The sequence below is a fragment of the Rana temporaria genome, chromosome 2 (genome assembly GCF_905171775.1).
Source record: "Rana temporaria chromosome 2, aRanTem1.1, whole genome shotgun sequence".
NCBI classification, from domain to species: Eukaryota; Metazoa; Chordata; class Amphibia; order Anura; family Ranidae; genus Rana; species Rana temporaria.
This window is the reverse complement of record NC_053490.1, coordinates 77,398,449-77,420,447: the sequence shown is the minus strand read 5'-3', so window position 1 is coordinate 77,420,447 and position 21,999 is coordinate 77,398,449. Positions and strand designations below refer to the sequence as shown.

General features: G+C 44.3%; 1 protein-coding gene across 1 annotated transcript in view; it reads left to right on the top strand.

Moving 5' to 3' along the window:
- RFC3 (replication factor C subunit 3) overlaps positions 1 to 16,967 on the top strand; it is a 33,761-nt gene extending 16,794 nt beyond the window's left edge. The window contains exons 6-9 of the mRNA XM_040340417.1: positions 4,399 to 4,535; positions 12,278 to 12,376; positions 12,574 to 12,643; positions 16,648 to 16,967. Coding sequence (XP_040196351.1) covers positions 4,399 to 4,535; positions 12,278 to 12,376; positions 12,574 to 12,643; positions 16,648 to 16,839 — 498 coding nt within the window. The 3' untranslated portion in view covers positions 16,840 to 16,967. The remainder of the gene's footprint in view (positions 1 to 4,398; positions 4,536 to 12,277; positions 12,377 to 12,573; positions 12,644 to 16,647) is intronic.
- Positions 16,968 to 21,999: the final 5,032 nt, after the last annotated feature.

The following is a 21,999-nucleotide window of genomic DNA, read 5'->3' as shown; positions in this document are numbered from 1 at the left end:
CCTGGCAGTAGCACAAGGCAAGGGGGTTCAGATATATGTAAGGGATAGTGGGTGGGATGCTCGACTTTTCCATGGTGTGGGGGCTCCTGACATCTGATGTAAGGGGGGTGGGGTGCTGATTCAACCGGCCCTTTGAGGGCAACCATAATGCTGATGTGGCCCTCAAGGAAATGGAGTTTGACACCCCTGGTCTATAGGTTTTATTTTAAGCCTGGTTACATACTTTCTGCCTCGCCGAATGAAAGGTTACACCAGGATTCACTGTTCAGACTTCTGGAAACTGAAACATGATTGTTTTCTAAAGATACCTACACCACTTAGTCTCTTTGCATTGCACAATAAACCCAAATAAAAAGGTCTGTGTTCATTTCCGACCTACTTGGCTTCCAGTAGATTTTACAGGAATTATAAAATCCACAAGAATGGGGGTGCCTCCCTATACAATTCCCCACATTATGGAATACATGTTAAAATGTTGAGATGATTTTGGAATAGATATATATAAACCAGCAGCCCACTCCAAGAAGTGTGGATGCACCACATATGCACATGTAAAACGATATACCATATATACGCGAGTATAAGCTGACCCGAATATAAGCCGAGGCACCTAATTTTACCACAAAAAAAATGGGAAAACATTGACTCGAGTACAAGCCTAGGGTGGGAAAATGCAGCAGCTACTGAATAAACAATGCCCATTTGCAGTCTCTCACTGTGCCCATTTGCAGCCATACCTTTCATTAGTAAAACAGCGTGTCTGCCGCTGTATAACCTAATCTGTCTGGCCGTCCATTGTAAGAAAGCCCTACTGCCTCCTCGTCCGTCCATGATAGAGGAACACTGATGCAATGCTGGAAACTGTATCAGTGTTCCACCTATCAGACGAGGAGGCGGCAGGGCTGTCTTACAATGGACGGTCAAACAGACTGGGTTACCCAGCGGCAGACACACGCTGTTTTACTAATGAAAGGTACAGCTGCATATGGATTACACAGCGGGAGACACGCTGTTTTACTGCTGACTTGAGTATAAGCCAGGGGGTAGTTTTTCAGCCTAAAAAATGGGCTGAAAAACTCGGCTTATACTCATAGATACATAGTTAGTCAGGTTGAAAAAAGACACAAGTCCATCAAGTTCAACCACAAGAAATAAAACAATAATAATAATATCGTACAATCACATATACCCAATTCTATACCCACAGTTGATCCAGAGGAAGGCAAAAAACCCCAGCAGAGCATGATCCAATTTGCTACAGCAGGGGAAAAAAATCCTTCCTGATCCCCCCGAGAGGCAATCGGATTTTCCCCGGATCAACTCTACCTATAAATGTTAGTACTCTGTTATATTCTGTACATTTTAGGGAAGAATCCAGGCCTTTCTTAAAGCAATCTACTGAGCTGGCCAGAACCACCTCTGGAGGGAGTCTGTTCCACATTTTCACAGCTCTTACTGTGAAGAAACCTTTCCGTATTTGGAGATGAAATCCCTTGTCCTCAGTGTTGACCGTAAAGTGAATAACTCAACACCAAGTTCACTATAAGGACCCCTTATATATTTATACATGTTGATCATATCCCCCCTTAATCTCCTCTCAAGTGTGAATAAATTCAGTTCTTCTAATCTTTCCTCATAGCTGAGCTCCTCCATTCCTCTTATCAGTTTGGTTGCCCTTCTCTGCACTTTCTCCAGTTCTCCGATATCCTTCTCGAGAACTGGTGCCCAAAACTGAACTGCATATTCCAGATGAGGTCTTACTAATGATTTGTACAGGGGCAAAATTATATCTCTGTCTCTGGAGTCCATACCTCTCAATACAAGAAAGGACTTTGCTCGCTTTGGAAACCGCAGCTTGGCATTGCATTCCATTATTGAGCTTATGATCTACCAAAACCCCCAGATCCTTCTCCACTACGGATCCCCCCAGTTGTACTCCCCTTAGTATGTATGATGCATGCATATTCTTAGCCCCCAAGTGCATAACTTTACATTTATCAACATTAAACCTCATCTGCCACTTAGTCGCCCAATTAGACAGAGCATTGAGGTCGGCTTGTAAATTGGAGACATCCTGTAAGGACGTTATTCCACTGCATAGCTTGAGTATATATGGTATACAAAGTAGGCACTTTGTCTACAGTTGTTTTGTTAACACTATAACAAACTCTAAAAGGTCATATAGCATAAACACTTGAGTTCTAAACCTTATTTCATTCAAATTCAGACAAGTTCAAGTCCATGCATATCAAATGGACAATTAAACCAATTCCTCTTAGTATTGTAGCCAATGTTTTCATATTTCACCACGTGCCGTTATAAGCGATATTCTGCTTATCTATCATCTAGTAAATAGGTGCTCTTTCCTCAGCCCAGAAGTAAGTGTTATTCCACGTACACACGATCGGAAATTCCGACAAGAAAACCGTGGATTTTTGTGCGACTGAATTTTGGCTCAGACTTGTGTTGCATACACACGGTCACACAAATGTTTTCTGAAATTCCGATCATCAAGAACGCGGTGACGTACGACGAGCGAGAAGGATGAAATTTAATAGGCAGTGCGGTTCTTCTGCTTGATTCCGAGCATGCATGTTTTTTTGTGCGTCGAATTGCATACAGACGATCGGAATTTCCGACAAGAACTTTTCTTGTCAGAAAACTTGAACCAGCTCTCATATTTTTGCTGTCAAATTCCGACAGAATTTCTCTCTCCAGACCTGTCTCTTTCTAGATGGACTTTAAATGGGGTAACATTTTTGCAGAACATCTTGCAGGGTGCACATCCCAAACCCTTTCCTGAACTACAGCAAGAGTTCCACCTCCTACCATCAGAGCACATAAGAATATCCCACTGTCTGAGTAAAGTTCCTCTTCCCTTGTATACCATTTCCCCCAAGACATGGGAATACCTTACAATAGAGAAAATCAAAGGCATATCACACTTCTATAACCTTCTACAACGTAAACTTGAATTTACTAAATTACCTGCACAGTTTCAATGGGAATCTGATCTCTCTCATTCCTATTCCACGACACAATGGTCCTCCGCCCTTGGCGCCTCCTACAAAACCACAAAATGTTCCACTCTCTGTGAACTTGCGCAAAAAATCACTCTCCGTTGATACATGACCCCAGCTAGAATCTCATCCTTCGACCCTAAAGCCTCCAACCTCTGCTGGCGGTGTAAATCCGTCAAAGGAGATTTGTTCCATGTCCTATGGGCCTCCCATAGGATTAAACCGTTCTGGGTGGAAACTTTCAGAATCTTGTCCACAATTATTGCAACTACGGTTACTCCAACTCCAGAATTGGCTTTACTGAACCTCACAATTGAAGATATCCCCTCCCCCTCCAGATATGTTACAACTCACATTCTTCTAGCATCCAGATTATGTATAACCTGGATGTGGCGTTCGGAGGCGGTCCCGGTAGTCGCCCATACAATTGACCTGGTTAACCTGCACTACTCTTATGAAAGTATTATGGCCGCCAATAATGGCCAAACCGGAGAAATCCGGAAGGCCTGGTTGCCATGGTCCTCCGGACCTAGAGCTGTTCCACTGCTTTGACTCACCCAAACCTCTGCATACATTTCTTGACTGAGTAATATGTGAACCCCCACCCCCCACTGCTTTTATGTAATAGTGTTGAACTGGGCTGACAATTCTTTCCAAGGAGATTTTGACCTCTTAATACATGTATAGCTGGTGCTCTCTCCTCTTGGGTCACAAAAGTGCTCCCGTTTGGGGTGACCCGTCAGGAGTGAGGACCTCGACTACACAACTGCAAAAATTTACTACATGTATTACCGCTGTTGGTTTGTGAGATATGCTATATGACTATTGTATCATTGTTGCTGCACATTGTTTATATCCTGTATCTAGCAAATTTTTGTATTCTTTTGCTAAATTTAATAAAAATAATTGAAAAAAAAAAAAAATTCCTACAGAAAAAGTCAGATGGAGCATACACACGGTCGGAATTTCCAACCAAAAGCTCACATCGAACTTTTCTTGTCGGCATTTCCGATCGTGTGTATGCGGCATAAGACAAGTAGTCTATACACTGTGATGTCTGCTGCTGGATTAAGCGAATGGATCTTCTCCACCTCCTAATGGCTGAAAAAAAATGCCCAACTGCTCCTAAACGTCCGTTTACCATCTACAGTGTACATGAGGCCTACAATTTTTAATGGGCTTTTTAAACCTTTTACCATAAGCCAAAAAAAAGTGGCAGCCGTTATTTAGGAAGAACATATTTCTGCCAATTGTCCTCGCAGGCTTTTCTGTCTCTGTTCTTGTATAAGGTGCATTTCTTGCAATGGTCATATCTCTGTGCAGAGTGTTGTGTTCCTGTTACCCTGCAGTACAGATCTAACCAAGGATTTCTTTGCAGATCTGCACAGTTCTGTTTAGCGTATGCAAGAAAGAAGGACTGTCTCTACCACAGGAACTCGCTCGAAGAATTGCAGAAAAATCTGGAAGAAACCTCAGAAAGGCTCTTCTAATATGTGAAGCTTGTCGTGTCCAACAGTATGTAAACCTTTTTAACTGAAGTGTTTTTTTGGTGTATACTTTGAATCGTACAAACCCAAAATATCCCTACCCATCCCCTTTAGCAGTTGCAGAGACTAGATGACATTTTACAGAAATGTAAAGTGGGTTGCATTTTTCATTTTGAACCCCCTGATGGCAGTGCTGCATCAGTGAAGAAATGTCTGGGATTTATTACACTTCTCATCTCTACTCTGACAGCACTTTTACATTTGGATATGCAGATTACATTATAAAATGCACAGTACGTGCTGTATATTTTCCTAGAGCATTTTAGTGCCACTTTTGCTTGCTGCAGACATGTAATAGGCTATTGTCCTCTGCTGTCACAGTAGGATAGGATAATTGGCCGCAGTTCTCTTTATCCTGGTAGCGTTTTTCTTTCTTGTTTTCAGAATAAGTTCATTTAGGTAATACCTGCAAGAAATGTTACATTGTATACAGCACTGTAAATGATCATTCTAAAGTTTAAATTTTTCCCTTGATGCATTCTATGCATTAATCTCCACCGCTCGTCTGCCTCCTCATCCCCCTCGGCTGCCACATTCGGCACTTTTCGGGGCATTAGGGGGAGGGGGGGGCGCAACAGATACCTGGTTTTGACAGGTACCCACTCCCACTCCTGGCTGACTTAAGTGTTTCCTAGTGAGGTGTTTCGAACTGGAAGTACAGAGAGATTGCTCTTCCTGGTTACTAGGAAGTCAGAGGGAATGTCAAAATCCTCCCCCTCACCCTTGCAGCCGGCCTATTCACAAAGTGCAGCCCAATTCACACAATGGACAGTAGAAAATTAGCTGTAAAGCTGCCAAGATGGCAGCTCCGAGAGCCGATTCAAGATGAGGACATGGCTGTATGCCCAGACAGGTAAGTACCCTAATAGTAAATGTCAGCAGCTACAGTATTTGTATCTGCTGACTTTCTTTTAATTTCTTTATCGTACATCACGGGACACAGAGCGGCATTCATTACTATATGGGTTATATGGAGTACCTTCAGGTGTAGACACTGGCAATCTCAAACAGGAAATGCCCCTCCCTATATAACCCCCTCCCATAGGAGGAGTACCTCAGTTTTTCCGCCAGTGTCTTAGGTGTTAGTCATGGTTTAGCTTGCCTCCACATCCTTGGGATTAGGTGAGCTAACCGGTTCTGTCCAAAAAAGCCTCAGCGCTAAAGTGGTCAGTAACCGGACCCCAAACCCTTGGGGTATAGCCCATAATGCTTTTCTTTTTAGAGAGCTGGACCCTGGGCCCAGAACTTAGAAACCTTTGGGTGCCTAATGTTTCTGTTGCCAGAGTGCTATATGGGCCCAGGACAGTGGATCCTTCATAGGAACCCAGGGCCTGAAGGTCTAGACATCCCCACCGAGATGGGGGAAGATTGGGCCTCTTGCTTGGCAAAGTCCTGCGGCATGGAGCAGGTAAGTGAGGGGAAAAACTTGCGGAACTTGGTTCTTAGCAGGTTTTTTCTGGGGGGTCACAGGGGACATGCCTAAAGTTATGCACTGCATCTGGCAAACTAGTCACATATCATAAAGATAGGATGGCTCTATATGTATTATTCCCCATAAGATGTGACCTCCCTTGTAGTGTTGGAAAAGCATTGAGTGGGGCCTGTGATATAAAAGTATATGTGTGTGTCAGAGAGCTGTGCTTACCTGCAAGCCTCCAGGCGATGCTCCATTCAGTCTTCCTCCTCACGGCCTGCAAAGCAGGCAAAACGCCGACCTCCTCATGGTTCCAGGCTGCAGGCTGCAGTTTGCTGGAGCAGAGAGGTCCCTTCCTCCCAACCCCACCCCCCCTGTCGGGAGGGGCATTTCCTGTTTGAGATTGCTGGGGGGGAAGGGCGGGTCAGTGGCTTAAGGAAGGGGCGGCCCTTCCTTGTTTGTTCCATATAGCTCATTCAATACTTTGGAACTGAGGAGGAAAGACCAGAACGGCAAGCACGGGGCGCCGAGGACACACAGTGGCCAGAAAGAATATTGCAGTCTTCAGAAAGACTGTTTTCAAGCCTAGGAATAGGCTGTTTCTTTTCCATCTCATAGTTTTTCTTGCAATACTACTCAGGGGGACAGAATGTTTTTTCTTTCCTAGATTTGAAAAAAAAAAAAAAAAAAAAGTGTCATCTAGGGGAGAGGAAGCATTTTTTATCCCCCAAACAGGTGTTTGGGCATTTAACTATTTATAAGTCCCAGGTACCAATAAGTAGCAGGTGTACCTCGGTATTGTACCATGGCATCAAAAAACAAGGGTACAAGAGGTGGGGATTCCCCCAGAGAGTCTGAGGTCTCGGACAATGCTATGCCGCTGCTTTCCCCACAGGGAGCCTTGGGGCCATCGGGATCTGGGGCTGGAGCTGACGCGGGTCAGTCCAACCCTAAGATGGTCACGGAGGAGGTATTACTCACCTCTTTAAAAGAGATGCAGAAAAGCATGGGTAAAATGATAGCCGCAGCTATGCGGGGCAGTAAGCGGAATAGATCTCCGTCGCCCGAGCGCGGACCCTCAGAAGAGGAGGTCCTTTCCTCAGGGGAATTGGACAACCTCTTGGACAAGGACCAAGTAGGTTCAGGGATCGAAGATCCGGATACAGAGGAGTCTGGGGCAGTCTCCCTGAGGGAGAGCTGGTGGATTCAAGGATTGTCGGACTTGGTCCATAGGGCATTCAACTTGCCAGTACCAGATCTCCAGGTATCGACGGTTTCAGCTTTGGGCTCACTGAGGGCGCCTCAAAGCAATGCTGTGTTTCCGATCCATCCTCTATTAGAGGGAGTTTTGTTCCAAGATTGGAACAAGCCAGATAAGATCTTCTTACCACCTAAGAAGTTCTCTGTCCTATATCCTATGGAAGAAAAATTTTCCAAAAGATGGGCTACTCCTGCAGTGGACGCAGCCATCTCATGTGTTAACAAATCGTTAACATGCCCTGTAGAAAACATACAGGTGTTCAAGGATCCAGTTGATAAGCGCTTGGAAGCACTACTTAAGAACTCCTTCACTACTGCAGGGCAGTAGTACAGCCAGCTGTGGCTGCGATTGGGGTCGCTCAAGCATTATCGGATCAATTTAAGCAGATGCTTAAACTTATTCCTGCCCAGCAGGCAGAAGAATTTTCGGATGTCCCTAAGGCCATATGTTTTACGGTAGACGCAATCAAGGATTCTATCCAGCAAGCGTCACGTTTATCGTTATCCCTTATCCATATGAGAAGACTCTTATGGTTAAAAAGCTGGGAGGCTGAGCCCCCATGCAAGAAGCTCCTGGTAGGGTTCCCCTTCCATGGAGGACGACTCTTCGGAGAAGACCTAGATAAATACATTCAGACCATTTCAAACGGCAAGAGTACTCTCTTGCCAACTAAGAAGAAGGTTCAGGGGCCTGCGTTTAAACGACAGTATTCCCCTGGGCAGGGGCCCTCTAATGCCAAGCAGTATCGACGGCCTCCTGCAAAAGCAAACTTCGGCTTCAACAGCAAATCACAAGGACAGGCTGTTAGAGGCAAAAGGCAGTGGTTTCGCAAACCAGCAAAACCAGCCCCCAAGCCAACCTTATGAAGGGGCGCCCCCACCCACGAAGGTGGGGGGAAGGCTGCGACTCTTTTCAGAGATTTGGGAAGCCAGCATTCCCTACGAGTGGGTACGGTCTTCCGTGGCCACAGGCTACAAATTAGATTTCCTAAGGTTTCCTCCTCCTCATTTCCAGGAGTCGAGGATTCCAAACGATCCGCCTCGGATTCCGGCCAGTCCTGGAACAGGGGCTGGGTTTCTACTCCAACCTATTCATCATCCCCAATGGAGATGTCAGGCCAATTTTGGACCTAAAGATGGTAAATGCATATCTAAAGATCCGCTCATTTCGGATGGAATCCGTGCGGTCAGCAGCTGCCACACTCCAGAAGGACGACTTCATGGCGTCCATAGACATAAAGGATGCCTACCTTCATGTTCCAATTTATCAGCCACATCAAAGATATCTACGCTTCATGGTGGCTTCGCGTCACTTCCAATTCGTGGCGCTTCCCTTCGGGTTGGCTACGGCCCCCCGGGTGTTCACGAAGGTCCTAGCTCCGATCCTAGCCAAGCTAAGGATCCAAGGGGTCACGATCCTAGCATACCTGGACGACCTCCTAGTCATAGACCACTCGTCTCCCGGCTTGGAGCGAGCAGTGGCCCTCACGGTCCAATACCTCGAGAGGTTCGGCTGGGTCCTAAATCGAGAAAAGTCAGCTTTCCAGCCCACAAGGCAGTTGGAATATCTCGGCATGAGATTAGACACAGAACAACAAGGAGTGTTCCTACCTCTGAGGAAGGTAAAAGCCATCAAGGAATTAATCCTACTGGTTCTAAGCAAGAAAGAACCGACTATTCGCCTATGTATGAGGTTACTAGGCAAGATGGTGGCCACGTTCGAGGCGGTACCATACGCCCAGAGCCACACTCGCATCCTACAGGCAGCCATCCTGTCAGCATGGAGCAGAAGGCCACAGGCCTTGGATATCCCGTTGCCGCTCTTATCAAGAGTCCGACAAAGTCTGTGTTGGTGGTTAGACCCTCAGAATCTACTGAAGGGGAAGTCTTTCAGCCCAGTGGCTTGGAAGATAGTGACCACAGACGCCAGCCTGACGGGCTGGGGAGCAATTTTGGATGGTTGCACTCGCCAAGGTACTTGGGCAAAGCCAGAGAAGCAGTTGCCCATCAACATCTTGGAGCTCAGAGCTGCTCGACTAGCCCTCAGGGCTTGGACGTCAAAATTGCAGGGGTTCCCGGTGAGAATTCAATCAGACAATGCCACGGCCGTGGCATACATAAATCACCAAGGGGGAACCAGGAGTCAAGCCGCTCAGAGAGAGGTGAGCTTGATTCTCCTATGGGCAGAGGCGCATGTGCCCTGCATATCGGCAATATTCATTCCAGGAGTGGACAACTTTCAGGCGGACTTCTTAAGCCGCCAGACTCTATGGCCGGGGGAATGGTCTCTGCATCCACAAGTCTTTCAAGCACTCTGCCAAAGATGGGGAGTGCCGGACGTGGATATCATGGCATCGAGACTCAACAAGAAACTAGACAGGTTCATATCCCGCTCAAGGGATCCGATGGCCTGCGGAACCGATGCGTTGGTTTGCCCTTGGCATCAGTTCAAACTTCTTTATGCGTTTCCCCCGCTCCAGTTACTACCCCGCCTGCTGCGCAGGATCCGGGTGGAACACATACCAGTCATCCTGGTAGCTCCAGCATGGCCCAGAAGGGCATGGTACTCACTCATCCTAAAGATGGTAGTGGGAGACCCTTGGACTCTTCCTCTACGGCCAGACCTGCTATCGCAAGGTCCGATCCTCCACCCTGCCTTACGGCATCTAAATTTGACGGCCTGGAAGCTGAATCCCTGATTCTCAGGGGTAGAGGTCTGTCTCAGAAAGTAGTCTCTACCCTAATCAGAGCCAGGAAACCGGTCTCTAGGGTGATTTATTACAGGGTCTGGAAGGCCTATGTAGGCTGGTGTGAGTCCAAGCGATGGCTTTTCTCGCAAATTTACCATCGATAGAGTATTAAGTTTTCTCCAGCTAGGAGTGGATAAAGGATTGGCATTAAGCACAATCAAAGGACAGATTTCTGCTCTGTCAGTGTGGTTTCAGCGGCCGCTGGCCACCCACTCGCTGGTTAAGACCTTCCTTCAAGGGGTCTTACGTATTAGACCTCCAGTTAAATCCCCGCTTTGTCCGTGGGATTTAAATCTTGTTCTGTCAAGTTTACAGAAACAACCGTTTGAGCCGTTGGCTGAAATTCCTTTGGTTCTACTGACAAGGAAGTTAGTATTTTTGGTTGCCATAGTTTCCGCAAGAAGAGTTTCGGAGCTAGCGGCCTTATCCTGTAAGGAACCATATCTTGTTTTTCATAAGGACAGGGTCGTTCTCCGCCCTCATCCTTCCTTCCTACCGAAGGTCATATCCAGTTTTCATTTGAACCAGGATTTGGTATTACCATCCTTCTTCCCTAAACCTTCCAGAAAGGAAGGGTTGCTGCATACCTTGGATATTGTCAGGGCCATGAAGGCCTATCTTAAAGCTACAAAGAAGATCCGGAAAACAGATGTGCTGTTCATTCTACCGGAGGGGCCCAAGAAGGGGCAGGCAGCTGCAAAGTCCACCATTTCTAGGTGGATTAAGCAATTAATCACTCAGGCCTACGGCTTGAAAGGGTTGCCTCCTCCAGTATCATTAAAGGCTCATTCTACTAGAGCCATGGGCGCCTCCTGGGCAGCACACCACCAGATCTCTATGGCTCAAGTTTGCAAGGCGGCAACCCGGTCTTCTGTCCACACGTTTACAAAATTCTACAAGTTGGACGTAAGAAGGAATACTGATACTGCCTTCGGGCAGGCAGTGCTGCAGGCTGCAGTTTGAGACCCTCGGATTCCGGGGGCTCCTCTTTTTTGAGTTAAATTTAAAATTTAAAATTATTTTTCTCAACTAAGTTGGATTTATTATGATTTGAGTATATCTCTAAATTAAATCCTTTTGTCTTGGAGATGTTCTCCCTCCCCTCATTGTAAGCATTGCTTTGGGACATCCCATATAGTAATGAATGCCGCTCTGTGTCCCGTGATGTACGATAAAGAAAAAGAGATTTTTAATACAGCTTACCTGTAAAATCTTTTTCTTGGAGTACATCACGGGACACAGAGCTCCCACCCCTCTTTTTTGAGGACCATTTTGGGAGGCATACTGCTTGCTACAAAACTGAGGTACTCCTCCTATGGGAGGGGGTTATATAGGGAGGGGCATTTCCTGTTTGAGATTGCCAGTGTCTACACCTGAAGGTACTCCATATAACCCATATAGTAATGAATGCCGCTCTGTGTCCCGTGATGTACTCCAAGAAAAAGATTTTACAGGTAAGCTGTATTAAAAATCTCTTTTTTTGGAGGGTGGCAGAACTCTGCTTTAATCTAAAAAAAAAAAAAAAATCCCCATCATCATTCCTACCCCCACATCCCTAAACGATTGCGTGGCTGAGTCGCAGATTCAGTGCTATCCCCGGCTGCAGCACCACACTCCTCTCTTCCTGATCTCACAGGGAGCCATAGGCTCCAAACTCCTGAGTGTCTGCCAGCACGGGTGTCCCCTTAGCGTGTGCCTTTTTGAGGGGGCACCTAGGGGAAAAGGAGCAGAGAGTGCTGGCGGGGGACCACCAAAGAGAAGGTAAAGGATCACACTGTTGGGGGGGTGCACCAAAGAGTAGGTAAGGGACTTTTCTGTGCAATATCATTGAACAGAACAGGCAAGAGTAACCTTTTTACACCAAAAAAAATGCATTTATAATGGCTTTAAGGTGAATAGAGTGCAGAACATGGTTATTTTTACTTTTTGCCACATAGACAATGAGCTTGCTGACTAGGAATCTGTGGGCAAATCTAGTTTTCTGCAACGCTGACAATATTACCATTCACAAAATGTACACTTATCCAAACAATAACTAATTTTGCTTCATTTGAAATTTAATAGTTTTTTGCATCCAACTAAATTTTTCTGTAATCTGGATAGAAAACATTCAAATGCCTTGCACTGAGCTTTTATGTGGTTAGGTGGTAACTTTAAAACAGCAATATAATTGTTTGAAAAGGCAGGCAAAAGAACACAGATTTGGTGCCCTGTTTCCTTTTTAAAGGTCACACTATAATGTTTTGAGACACCTGTTGGTTATATAAACTGTTATTTCTTGAACAGGTATCCCTTCAGTTCTGACCAAGACTTACCGGAAACGGATTGGGAAATTTATGTGAAGGAGACTGCAAACGCCATTGTTAATCAACAGACGCCACAAAGGTCCGCATACGGTTATCTTTTTGACACGTGTTTCTCGATCTGCTAAATTTTTAAACATATATATATTTTTTTAAGACCATAATTCCGAGTGTTGGCATATCCAATTGCAACTTTTTTATTGCTGTACATCTTTTCTATGTTTAAAATTGTAATCTCCTCCTTGCTGTGAAGTCATAAACACTTTATTATTTTCATAGGTTACTTGAAGTTCGCGGTAGACTTTATGAGCTTCTGACACATTGTATCCCTCCTGAAGTTATAATGAAGGTATGTTCATAGACTTCTATATCACATATATAACTTTTGTTGGTACATGATATACAACATTTTATACATTAATGCATTAGAAATTTGAGAGGGAAATGACATAAAACTTACTCGGCTTATTAGCAAGCATCAAGGGATGTTTTCTCGCATAATGTTGCTGCTTCATTGATTGGAGATAAATTGGATACCAACTGACACATACGCTAATTAATGAAAACAGCCTGAATTCAACTTGTGTAATTAAAATTACCCTGATTCATTTCTAGAAAATGCTCTTTTGGGTACTTATGGCTCCAATCCCACATGCATAGCAGAAATTAAAATCCCAGCATTGCTGGATGGATTTCCTTATGGATGTTCTTGTTTGTATTGCCATAGTTCAAATAATCCCTACGTTTTTAGTGGGTTTGAGCCTGGCAATATTTATCTTGGATAACCAATTTACCAAGGGAGGTTAATTGCATACATAAGACTCTGGCAGATCCAAGCAGGTACAAAACCTTTTTTAGTATCGTATATTTGCACACACAGCATCACCCTGAACATGTGTTTTAGCTTTGGGCTGAATCTGGAGATCTTTTAATGGCACCATGCAGTCAGTTTCTGCACTTGAAACTGACTGCATAGTGTGAACTAGAGCCATTGGAATACATGGAAAACACTGTGCATGCATTTTTAGTGCAGAAAAAATGCACACAAAACTGTACAGAACGGAGTCTGGTGTGAAGTGGTCCTTAATGTTCCTTATGTCTGTGTCCTTGCCCTGGCTCTGTGTGAAAGAGGTACCGATTGACACCCTCTGCTTTATGAGGCATTTGGGGATTGATTTACTAAAACTGGAGAGTGCAAAATCTGATGCCACTTTGAAATCGCACTGCTTTATTTGAAGTAGCGTGATTTCAAAGTAGCAAGGTCAGCGCAACAAATAATGCAGCTGCTGACTTTTTTAATATTAGGACACTTGCCTGTCCTGGAGTCCAGGGCCGTCCGCAGCAGAGGACGAGCGATCGCTACCTGTCGCTCTGCTTTAGACAGGTATCTGCAGGGAGGGTTCCGATCAGCGGAAGTTCCACTTTGGGGTGGAGCTCCGCTTTAAAATCACACCTGAATTCGGCAAAAGTAGTGCAGGGACTACTTTTGCAAATCGGTGCGGCGCTGCAAAATCGGTGTCGCACCGATTGGAACAGTGTCATTGCCGCCTATAGGCTGCGACTTGTCATGCGATTTGATCTCTCAAATCACATGACAAATCCCTCCAATATGAACCTAGGCTGAAGCTGATTGGTTTCTATGCACAGCTGCACCAGATTTTGCACTCTCCGGTTTTAGTAAATGAACCCCATAGTGTTTGTGCTTTACACGGAGCCATGGTGAAAAAGTGTATTGAAGACCGTGGGGTGGAAAGGAGACTGCAAATCTGATGAGTAGGGCTACATTCACAAAGGTACATATCTGCGGAAATACCACATCTAGATGCATTAACACTGTGCTATGGCTGCATACAAACAGGCTGATCAGCTGTGGCCCTAACTCGGTAGAAATGCAGGCCCTGGGCTAAAATTGTTTTGCTTCTATAGTCAGTCAGTGGTTCTATTCTCATTCTCTAACCCAGTGGTTCTCAACTCCTGTCCTCTGGACCCACTAACAGGCCAGGTTTCCAAGATAACTGAAATAGATCATAGGTGATAGCATTTGCTGCTCAGTGATTGCAGTGTTCTAGTCTGCATCTCCCCAAGGTAATACATAAAATCTGGCCTGTTGGGGGGTCTTGAGGACAGGAGTTGAGAACCACTGCTCTGGTCCCTGCTGGTGGTCGCACACAGTGTATGCATTCAGAATTTACAACTGCCCACAAGAATCTACAGATTTCTTGCCAGTCGCCGGCCTTGGCTATTTGGCTGTGTGAGGTTCCGTTCAAGATGGTGTAACTCCAAGTGCAATTGTGATGCGACTTTCATGTGACTTTTTTCAATCTTTGACACTTGAGTTGCAGGAAAGTCACATCAAAGTGGTGCTGGAACTTTTTCAAAGTCGCTGCGACTTAAAGTATCATAGATTGGAACGGGTGCCATTGAAATAGATGGGCTGTGACATGTCATGCGACTTTATGGGGTGGATTTACTAAAACTGGAGCGTTCAGCTCTGCATAAAACCAATCGGCTGGCAATTTTTTTTTTTTTTGTCAAAGCGTAATTGAACAAGTGGAAGTTAGCAGCTGATTGGCTACTATGCACTGCTGCACCAGATTTTGTACTCTCCAGTTTTAGTAAACAAACCCCTATGTGTCCAAAGTCACATGAGAAGTTATTCTAGTAAACCGGGCCTGATCGTAATCTTTGAATTGCAGATCTCTAAAGGGTGTGTGTGTGTTTTTTTTTTATATTAACCGTTTGCCGACAGGTCGGCTCGGCTGCGCGAGATCATGTAATATTACGTCATCTCGCGAATCAGCCAATAGGGGCACGCCGCCGGAGGCACGCGCGCACGCCCCCTGGTCGGACGCGTGTCCCGGCGGGCGCGATCGCTCATTACAGAGCGAGAACCGGGAGTAAACACACAGCTCCCGGTCCTGTCGGGGAGAAATGCCTGATCGTCTGTTCATACAATGTATGAACAGCTATCTGTCATTTCCCCAGTCAGTCCCACCCCCCCTTCAGATAGAACACACCTAGGGAACATACTTGACCCCTTCCTCGCCCCCTAGTGTTAACCCCTTCCCTGCCATTGTCATTTTTATAGTAATCAATGCATTTTTATAGCACTGATCGCTATAAAAATCGCTGATTGCCGCCATTACGAGTAAAAAAAATAAAAAATAAATAAAATGCCATAAAACTATTTTCATAATCGATTAGTTGGCCGATTGTTTAGATTAATCGGATAATAAAAATCATTTTTACATTTTTTTGGGGTCAATTTGTTGTTGGGCAGATTACAAAACACAAATTCTTGCAAAAACACATTACTTGCTTTTCTGCAGCTTCTCCATTGAAGTATATTGAACCAAAAAAACAAACAAAATAGCACCGTTTTGCGTTAAAAAGTCCTCACCCTTTCTAAATGCGCAGCAGCCGAAAAAAAAAATCATGGATGTGAACGTGTTCCATTGGAAAACATGTAAATGAACTGTAGTGTGTTTCTGAAAAAAAGCACCAAAAAACAGAGGTGTGAACTCAGGCCTGAGATGTTTACTAACACAATGGGGTTAAAAAAACAAAAATAAGTACAAAAAGGAGCAAATAATCGCTATTGTAAGGGGTTAATTTTTTTTACTGTGGGGACAGTGAAAGTAATATTTACAGTAGCGATTTGCTTTTTTGTACTTAAAAGGCTAATTTTAGTTTTTTTAACCCCATTATGTTACTGGCCGATTAATCGATTAGTCGTTTCGGCCCTAAACCGCTTTTAACTTTTGCGCAAACCAATCAATAAACAGTTATTGCGATTTTTTTTTTTTTTTTTTTTAATGAAAAATATGTAGAAGAATACGTATCGGCTTAAACTGAGGAAAAAAATAGTTTTTTTTATATATTTTTTTTGGGGATATTTTATTATAGCAAAAAGTAAAAAATATTCATATTTTTTTTTCAAAATTGTCGCTCTATTTTTGTTTATAGCGCAAAAACTAAAAACTGCAGAAGTGATCAAATACCACCAAAAGAAAGCTCTATTTGTGGGAAAAAGACGCCAATTTTGTTTGAGCCACGTCGCACGACCGCGCAATTGTCCGTTAAAGCGACGGAGTGCCGAATCGCAAAAAGTGGCCCGGTCATTGACCAGCAATATGGTTCGGGGCTGAAGTGGTTAATCAGTTGCAGCATTGAACCTAAAGTCAATATTTGTTTTTAAGCCTATTTTTAATGGTGCCTAAACTACAAAAGGCCACACTGAACAAGTCAACCATGTCAGCGCTCCTTTCTTTCTTTTTTTTTTACAAGTGTCATTTATGCTGCTTTTAAATCTTCATTGCTAACATTTATATGTATTCTCTGTTTACTATGCAGTCACTGTTATCGGAGCTTCTCAATAACTGTGATGGGCAGTTAAAAGCTGATGTGGCGCAGATGGCGGCTTATTATGAACATCGGCTGCAGCTGGGCAGCAAAGCAATTTATCACCTGGAAGCCTTTGTGGCAAAGTTTATGGCCATTTACAAGAAATTCATGGAGGATGGACTGGAAGCAATGATGTTCTAGCACAATTGACTTTTTCACTCTTCTTCACATTTTATAGACTTGTTGTTCTTTAAATATATTGGCACTTGTACCTTATTTTTCCTGCTTGGCATTTGCTGCCTTATGTATAGTAAATATCTTTTGCCAGAGGTATGTTTCACCTTTGAGGATTTATTACGGTTTATGCTTCGTGGTAATGCCAGTTGATGAGAATGCATGAGTCTTTGGTGAATGATCAGAAAGAAATGTGCTGGAGGAACATGGAGGCTGCCACTACGTTCTTCTAAAATTGCTAGCTGTCATGCTAATCCATCTATTTTAATACTTTGTAAATTAAATGTAACCGGGAGGAGTTATTACTTGTTTTTAGCTAGTATATCGGAAGTATTATAAAATAGACCCTGCCAAGCAACTAGTACTGTACAGTGAAACCTTGGATTACGAGCATAATCCGTTCCTGGAGAATGCTTGTAATCCAAAGCACTCTTGTAGCAGAGCGAGTTTCCCCATTGGAAAGAATGGAAACTCAGATGATTTGTTCCACAACCATTTATTCATATAAAAATTATTACTTTTATTTTAATTTTTTTGTTCAATCAGCAGATTGAAGGAAAAAAAACGTAATGTCCTTATCCACACACTTATTGCGGATGGGAGAATCCTTCCCGCTAAGCTGTTGTATTCCAGCAGCAGAGAGGCTTCGCCGCTGTCAGAATACACTGATCAGCATTACAGGCTACAGCATGCGATGCTGATCGAGCGGGGAAAATCTGACGGGTTGGTTTTCCAGAAGTCAATCAGTGGATCCATGTATCGGCACTGTGTGATAATTTTTTTTTAATTCAGACAGTCCCTGCTGAACCTGCCGAATTTGGATCCACGTATGGCTGGCTTAAAGAGGAGTTCCAGTTACCTATGGGAAAAATTAGTCTGCAGCTACAAAAACTGTAGCTGCTGACTTTTAACAAACAGCCACTCATCTGTCCCTGGATCCAGCGGTGTGCTCACCCCCAGTCGGTCACAACCGCTGTCTTCAGCGCCGGCATCTTCGCTTTGAGCACCTGGCTGCGATAGCTTGCGGCTTCACAGCCGGGTGCCCACTGCGCATCTGCAAGTCGCGTTGCTTCTTGTGAATGCAGTCTTCTGTTGGTGTCCCAGAAGTTTGCAGGGAGGAGAACTTCAGTTCCCGTGCGCCGCTTCCCTCTGAGTGGGTACCTGCTCCCCGAACGAGGCCTTAAAGGGGAACTTTCCCCTTTTGGGTGGAGCTCCACTTTAAGTGTTTCTTTTAAAGTGCATGTAAATCCTCACATAAACACAGTGAAGTGAACAGCCTCAGATGATACACAGCAATGAAACAAATCTCCCTACATACGTTTTACTTGTATATCTGTTGCCTTCATCTTTATATACTGTTTTGAAAGTTCAGAGCGTGTTCGGTTTTTTATTGTTTAGCACTACAGTGAAGCCTGGACATACAGCCAAGACAGCTGATTGGAGGAAAGGCACACTCCCCCTCTCCTCCATAGATGGAGACTTTCAGCTCTGTTCATTTAATAGTTCAGCTCTGTCTTAATCTATTTATAGCAACCTCCCCTGACACAAAACCTCGGACTGCTTTTATCATATGTGATGAAGAGTTATCAGGGTGATAGAAGAACGGAAATGCAAAATGTAAAATATAATCAGCGCAATAAAACACATACAACAACAAGCAGCTGAACACTAGGATTCAATTAATAAAATTCCTGAGCATAAATATAAAGTAGGTAGTGCAGCGCTAAAAGTCCAATAATAGAAAGTCCAGAATAGAATCTTTTCTAAAGTGACTGGTGATGAGTAAAATCATGCAGGTGCTGTAGCGTGGTAATGAGTAGAAACACCTCCACCAATGGTAGTAATGGCCGCTCACCTCACCAATATGACCCTCTGTTAGATAAGGTCATAAACAGCATTCCCATATGGGTATCTCCAAAAGGGGGGTTACTCCAGCAATGATATAAATGGTCTCCAAGGGAAGGTCAGCTTTCAAGCATCAGATCATCGGAAAGCACAGACTACCTGCACTGTGCAGCCTCCAAAACTTTGCAAATTACTGCATAGCTATGAGGAAGGAGAGACAGCAGCAGAAGAACGGAGCAGGAGACAGCTAGGGACATAGTGCTTTGAAGGGAGATAAGAAAACGCTGCCGATATATGTGCCCAGCTCAAATTTCATGAATCGGGTTTACATCCTCTTCAGGTGTGTAGAGCAGTTTCCAGATAAAAAAACAGACAAGCTATGCAGTTTATAAAACTTCTACAGAAGAAACTTGTTTTTCTACTTTGGAGAAGATACTGTGGGCTGTACTCTAGGCTCAGAAGCAATACTTGGCTGATGGCAATCTACTGTGCAGTTGACAGTTTGTCAATTAGACAAAAGCAGCTGGTTTTTGGTGCAATATATGCTCAGTGGAATGTTGGAACATGATAAATAGTTCTGCCGATTATACTGATTAACAAGCAACCTGGGTGTACCCTTATAATCCTACCCTCATCAGTGAATCACTTTTTTTTGCCAGTGTCCTTGGCTAATGGACCTCTTCCCATGTATGGAGAAGGTTTTTTTTTTTTTCTTCTCTATGCTTATTTTGGATTCTTCAATCGACTCTTCACTGCTGCTTCTATAAAATTAGAAGCAGTGCATGCATGCATCAGTGTAACTTTGGCTATACCTTGGGAATTATAGCTAGGCCTCATGCTGTGGTGATGGCCTGCAATGTTTCTTCAGGCACTGGTTTCTGCTTGGGTGCTTGTCTTGGCACCTAGTTAAACACCTTGGTTATCTGCAGGGTGCTATACAGGTCTAGGGCCACAGTGCATTCCTTTTGGTTCCCAGGCCCTGATCACCACTGCACAAGGTTGAAGAGTTGTAGATTGCCCCATTCACTTGCTTTCACTGACAGACCTAACTGAGCAGTGTGCCCCCAGAGAGCAGGAGAGTGACACTGCCGAGCACACATCCATCAGCACAATTGTGTACAGTACACTCTTCCTGCAGCATACAGCAATAGGAAAGCATTAGTCTTTGCACAGATCCAAATGCCCTTCAACTGGCTGGTCTCCAACCCATAGAGAACAGTCGATAAGTGGTTTGGTGATTCATAGACACACTTGGGTAGCTGCAGCTCTCTATATTTGCACTGGGTGGCAGGAACAATACAATATGTAAAAAACAAAAGAGGGTGCAATTGTCCTAGTGGGAAAGCTTTATTTAACCACTTCCTTACTGGGCACTTAAACCCCTTCCTGACCAGAGGACTTTTTGCGATTCGGCACTGCGTCGCTTTAACTGACAATTGCGCGGTCGTGCGACGTGGCTCGAAAACAAAATTAACGTCCTTTTTTCCCCACAAATAGAGCTTTCTTTTGGTGGTATTTGATCACCTCTGCGGTTTTTATTTTTTGCGCTATAAACAAAAATAGAGCGACAATTTTGAAAAAAAAAAAAATATTTTTACTTGTTGCTATAATAAATAGCTCAATTTTTTTTTTTTACGTTTTTTTTATCCTCAGTCTAGGCCGATACGTATTCTACATATTTTTAGTAAAAAAAAAAAAAAAAATCGCAATAAGCGACTGGTTTGCGCAAAAGTTATAGCGCCTACAAAATAAGGGACAGAATTATTATTATTATTTTTTTTTTTTTACTAGAAATGGCGGCGATCTGCGATTTTTATTGGGACTGCGACGTTATGGCGGACACATCGGACACTTTTGACACGTTTTTGGCGCCATTCACATTTATACTGCAATCAGTGCTATAAATATGCACTAATTACTGTATAATTTTTTTTTTTACTAGAAATGGCGGCGATCTGCGATTTTTATTGGGACTGCAACGTTATGGCGGACACATCGGACACTTTTGACACGTTTTTGGCGCCATTCACATTTATACTGCAATCAGTGCTATAAATATGCACTAATTACTGTATAATTTTTTTTTTTACTAGAAATGGCGGCGATCTGCGATTTTTATTGGGACTGCAACGTTATGGCGGACACATCGGACACTTTTGACACGTTTTTGGCGCCATTCACATTTATACTGCAATCAGTGCTATAAATATGCACTAATTACTGTATAAAATTTTTTTTTTACTAGAAATGGCGGCGATCTGCGATTTTTATTGGGACTGCGACGTTATGGCGGACACATCGGACACTTTTGACACATTTTTGGCGCCATTCACATTTATACTGCAATCAGTGCTATAAATATGCACTAATTACTGTATAAATGTGACTGGCAGGGAAGGGGTTAACACTAGGGGGTGAGGAAGGGGTTAAATGTGTATCCTAATTAGTGTTCTAACTGTGGGGGAGGGGGGGGTGACTGGGGGGGGTGACCGATCTGTGTCCCTATGTACAAGAGACACAGATCCGTCTCCTCTCTCCCCTGACAGCACCGCTGTCTGCGAGAGCCGGGAATGAGAGATGATCTCATATGTAAACATATGAGATCATCTCTCATTGGCCGCACAGATCGCCTAGGAAACGGCCGCTCCGATTGGCCGTTCACGGCGATCTGTGACTGGCTGTGTCCAAGGGACACGGCCAGCACAGCAGTTCCCCGCTGCGCGCTCGGGAGCGCGCGCGGGGAACGCGAAAAGGGGCGGCCGTAAAAACACGGCCTCCCAGAGAAGTAGAGCCACCCGGCGGCCGTATATAGTCGTACGGCCGTCGGGAAGTGGTTAACAAGAAACATATAATAATTTGCACTCGCGGTTCCCTTAAATGCAGGCATGTCAGCCATATCCTCCCAGCAGTCAAATCCAAATTAGATGAACAGGTACCTGCACTGTATAATGGGTTATATGTCTTGTGATAGCCTCCAGATCAGCAGGATAAGCTTCATCCCGCAGCCGCTGGCAAGCATAGTGTGCCGGTGACTTGTCAATGTTCCACTGTGGGGAAAGTTCCTTCACTGACTGCGCAGGCTTCCCGACGGAAATTCCCGAACCTCGCCCGGCATCCAGGCTCATTCTTTAACATCCCCGTGGATTGGAGGATGTTAAAAAAAGAGCCAGGAGGCCGAGCGAGCGAAGCGAGGACGTGAGGCCGACTGGCCACTTACCTCAAAATCCACGTCGCCCTGGATGCCGGCCGCCGTTCGGGGATTTCCGTCAGCAAGTTTGCACC